The sequence below is a fragment of the Cupressus sempervirens genome, chromosome 6 (assembly GCF_028749045.1).
Source record: "Cupressus sempervirens isolate cs-2001-9-10 chromosome 6, ASM2874904v1, whole genome shotgun sequence".
Taxonomy (NCBI): Eukaryota; Viridiplantae; Streptophyta; class Pinopsida; order Cupressales; family Cupressaceae; genus Cupressus; species Cupressus sempervirens.
The window spans coordinates 407,271,649-407,276,509 of record NC_143123.1 but is presented as its reverse complement, the minus strand read 5'-3'; the positions used below and the strand labels follow the sequence as shown (position 1 = coordinate 407,276,509).

At 31.3% G+C, this 4,861-nt stretch overlaps 1 protein-coding gene across 1 annotated transcript in view; it reads right to left on the bottom strand.

Annotated features, from left to right (window-relative positions):
- Positions 1-397: 397 nt before the first annotated feature.
- The window catches only part of LOC149552790 (uncharacterized), a 9,394-nt gene continuing 4,930 nt past the window's right edge, over positions 398-4,861 (bottom strand). Inside the window, exon 3 of the mRNA XM_089790235.1 lies at positions 398-520. Within this exon, the coding sequence (XP_089646361.1) occupies positions 398-520 (123 nt within the window). The remainder of the gene's footprint in view (positions 521-4,861) is intronic.

The window sequence follows — 4,861 nt, the reverse complement described above, 5'->3', positions numbered from 1 at the left end:
CATCCACATCCCTCATACTTAAGCACACCAACAAGACCTATTGTGGGCATCCTTATTGAGCTGCTTTGAGGTTGCATGAGGACTTTTAATTTGTGGTTGCATAAGTTGTTAAACTTAAGCTTGTTTTAGTTGTATTTCAAATTGTCTCTAATATTTCATATGCACATTTTACAACTAACATTTGCTTGTTTACATGTGCTCTCGACAGGTTAGGTTTTCTTGCACACATGAGGTCTTTGCAATGTGGGGTGTCAATAAACAATTGTAAAATCTTGTCATGCATGATGAATTTATATTCCCTAGGTGTCATTGGGAGTATTGATTCATAATAGTGTTGTACTCCCTTCATTAATCAACAACAATGCATTTTTTCCCTCTTCATTGTGTTTTCCAATCTTTATTCCAGATCAAGAAGTCTAAGGTCTTCAAATATTTCATTCTTGATTTCCAAAGTTTCATTCGCACCCATATTTGCCAGCTTGTCTGCCACCTTATTGGCTTCTCTGTAGATGTGGGAAGCCTTAAAATGCACAAACTCCATTAATAGGATCTTGATCTACTTAATGTGTTTGTCAAGATGTCAAACTTCCAGCTTCCCTTTCTTTATTCCATTAGTGATTATCTCTGAGTCACCTTCAAGGTGCACTCTATAAATACCCAATTTGACCTCTAAGACTAAACCCTCTTTAGCTACTATACATTCTGCCATATTATTTGTTCCATCCTTTAGTCATTTGGCCCCAAAAGCAAGAATATTTTCCTAATGATCTCTTGCTATACAACCACAACTAGAGGTCCCCGGATTACCTCGAACAACCCCATCAAAGTTAACTTTCACCCATCCTTCCTCTAGTGGTTGCCAAATACCTTCTCCCTTTTCTCATTGGGACTAACCCTTAAGAGCCCATTAACGAGTCTTAAGATAATTGATTTTATAGTTATAGTAAATTTGTAATATAACTCAATTTTACTTTGGGCAAATTCTAATGAAGTTTAGATTTTATTAAGTGGTAGTTCATTTTTATATTTAAAAAATGGGTTCTTATATTTAGATAATTTTAATGAATTGTTGAGTCTTTTAAGATTCTTGTCGACTCAAAAACCTTAGCAAATCTAACACTTGGAAAATAAATACTTGAACCCTATTTTTAAAACCAAAATCTTATGTTTTCAAAACCAAACAAATTATGAAACTACACTTTTTGTGATGTATGTTTTAGTTTGTGTTGGGTTTAGGGTTGACTTAGTATATTTATTAGTTTTGGATGTTTACCAAAGGCTTGAGAGTTACTGTTTTATGATGTGATATGTCATGTCATGGTTTTGTGATTTGGTCTTTGAGTTATGGATCAGTGGTTATATTGTGATTTTATTGGTGAAATCTATGAGTTTCAATTAGTTATTTTTTGGTGCTTTCGAGTTGCTTGTATAGAACTGATGTGGTATATTGTGATCTTATGAGACTTTCTTCTATTTTTAGCTTAGGGTAGGTTGTCTTTATGTATGTTGGGAAGTGGCTTGCAATGGAGGTCGAAGCCCTAAAGAGGCTACTTGGGTAACCCATTGTAGGTTGTTTTGATAAGTGATAAAATTTCATTAAATGGGCTTAAAATGAATTAATAAGAGTCATCTTTTTGTCTTGCCCATGCCTTGAGTGCTAGTACAAGCTAGGATGGTAGTAGAGAGGATGCTTGGTTGCGATCTTGCCTTGTTAACATGCCTTGTATGTATGAACGAATACTGATGTTGCATAGATTCACTAGGGGGTGGAGTCTAGAGAGGCTACCAAGGTAGCCTTAGAGTTGACTCATGCAATGATACTTGCCCACTTACATAGTAGATTTCCTACGTGTATTTGTTGCCTCTAGGTTTAGATGTCATTTGTGTGTTGGCCTTTGAGATAGATTGCTATCAAGTTTTCCTTGGACTTGAGATTATCTCCTTAGCATGGTGGGAGTGGGCCATTTAGGTTCCATGAAGTCTTGGCAATGTTTCTTATACCATTGAGATCCAACAATTGGATACCATTGCTGGATGTACTTGTGCAGTTATTCCTTTCATTCTGATTTTCTGTTTCTAATGGAGGGTTATATTATGTTGTATTGTATTTGATTATTAGAGATCTTATGAGATGATGTATTTATTCATGATGTATATTCTTTGAGCTTTTCATACCCTGTGACTTGTACAGCGGAAGATCGTGCATTCAAGTTATGTAATGTGGCATCTTATGTAATTGTATGTTTTTATTTGGATTCATACTTGTGACAATTCTATGATGTGAATTTGTTATGTATTAGCTTTAGTATTAATGAAACTTATATATGTGATTTAATGTCATGGGACCCTTAAGAGATGTAATTTGCTTATAGATTATTTGTATGTATGTGAGTTATTGCTTCTTCTATGTTATCTCTTGTTATTTTAATCTTTCAAAAAAATTATTTGGCAAACCTAGTGAAACTTTAGGTTAATTTCTTTTGGGTTCCATGGAAAGGTATTACATATCTCCCCTCTGTTACCATTGATATATTGCAATAGGGTATACACATCTTGGTAATTTGAGAATTTGATCTACAATACCTACAAACCTATGTGAAAGATGATCATGAACATATATATATATATATATATATATATATATATATATATATATATATATATATATATATATATATATATATATATATATATATATAAATTTTAACTAAACAAGTAATGGCGGGGAGTGGTACACCATTTGGATCTCTACTCACAGGTGACTACAACTCTCTCCCTCAACCATATAAAGCACAAAAAATAGGAATGTAAAACATACACACACACACCATACACATGCAAGTATGGGGTAAGTATAATAGTAAATCACAAATATAAATAACATCATAACATCATATTCTAACATTAACATATCATTATCATGATGAAAGTAGTTACAATGAGTAATGAAGAGCATATAAAGCATCATCATTGCGAATAAGTAATCATCACTATCTGATATAATTAATTACTCTACATATAAAACTATTGTATTTCAAAGATTTCTAAGAGCTAACATGTTCACAGAAGAGTTGAATAAGGTTTAACCAAGAAATCTACACTGATAGTACAAAATATAGGTATTACAAAGCTCCTCTTTCTCTTTTGTTGAATGACTTAGGGTAAAAATGTTTAACTAGTGAACTCGTCTCATTTAATTTACATTGACAAATTCATCATTTTCATTTTTCCCTAACACTAAACCTTTTTAGGTTGATTGGAATTGTGCTTACTTTCGATTATTATCTCCATGAATCCATGTGTATTTATCCCAATGAAATGGGTTAAGTATAATAACCCCTCCAATAAAGAAATCTAATACCAAATCATAAGTGATATCCCTAATTGTAATAAATTAATTTAATATCTAATTGATTACTAAATAAATAAAATAAATAATTAGCAATATATATAATCCAAGACAAGCTACACTTTGATATAAATAATTAGATCTCAACTAAATAGTAAATTGTTATTTTCATAACTATATCAAATAATTAATAGGAAAAAATAATTTACATTAAAATTGATAAACAAATCAATAACTAATTTAGTATATTTATATCTTAAAACATTACTAACCAAATAATAATACCATACTACTAATAATAATATTGCACCCTTTTTTAAGGGTCATGACCCTTTTAACTTACAACCAAGATGGTAGTATATATATTCATGCCCTCGATAGATAAAGAAGTGCCCAAGAGAATCCAAAAAAAGAAAGAAAGAAAGAAAAAGAAAGGGCAACCCTTTCTTTGGCTCAACCCACTAAGAAAAGGTATATAATACAAAAAAATAAGGACGACATACCACCATTTATAAATAACTAACAATCAAACCTTGGTGTGCAATGGGTACGTCGAAGATATATTGAAAATACATTGTGAACAAATATGTAAAGAGGACAAGGGTAGATAAAGAGTACTTGTATTACACTTCATAGACACATATAATTCATTTGAGAGTTTTGTTTCAAGGGTGACAACAAATTATGTATGGAAATTATAATTATCTTCATGGGAACCTTAATTGTAATTAATGTGATATATTCTTTTTTCAACAATGTGATAGTTGTTGAATTATAAAAAGGCCTTTAATTTGGCCTCAATTGAATCAATAAGTACAAAAGTTATATTATTAAATAAAAGAGACAAATTGTAAGTAATTAAGTTGTGTTAATTTTCAAAGTTGAGTTGCAGAGATTACATGAGATCTAAAACAAGAGGTTGTTCTAGAGGGGAGCACCTCATAGATTTGAAATAAATACACCATAACTAGGTATGCATATTACCCTCTTCCTATGCATAGGTCCACCATGATGTGATTCTCCATTTGTTTATGATCTTCTAGATATAATGGTTTTCCAAGTGGTGGTCTAAGGAAATCAATACATGTAAAAGTACAACCTAAATGCCTAGGTAAATGACTCATATTATGTTCTTTTGCATGGATTTCATTTTTCTCATCTTTCCACTCTTACTCACTAGACATTAACAATCCCCAACAAAATCTAACAACATATTCACAAAACACATATATTTTTGTCTTTCATCAATCCAATACTCGAAGAGATTTTATTTTGGAATTTTCAATATCTAGATTATTCGTGTTCTTATTTTAGTTAGAGCATAAACAAATTTTGGGTTTGTTTAGACTAAGAGATATTTGACTCTTTAATTTTTTATGATTTAAGGGTTCAAAATGGGTGAGCAACATTAGAGAGTAATGGGTAGAATCAATGAGAACTTACCCAAATTTACTCAAGTTCTAGGTTTTGTAACACTAGTTATATGTGATGTCATTTCCATATTCCTCTTAC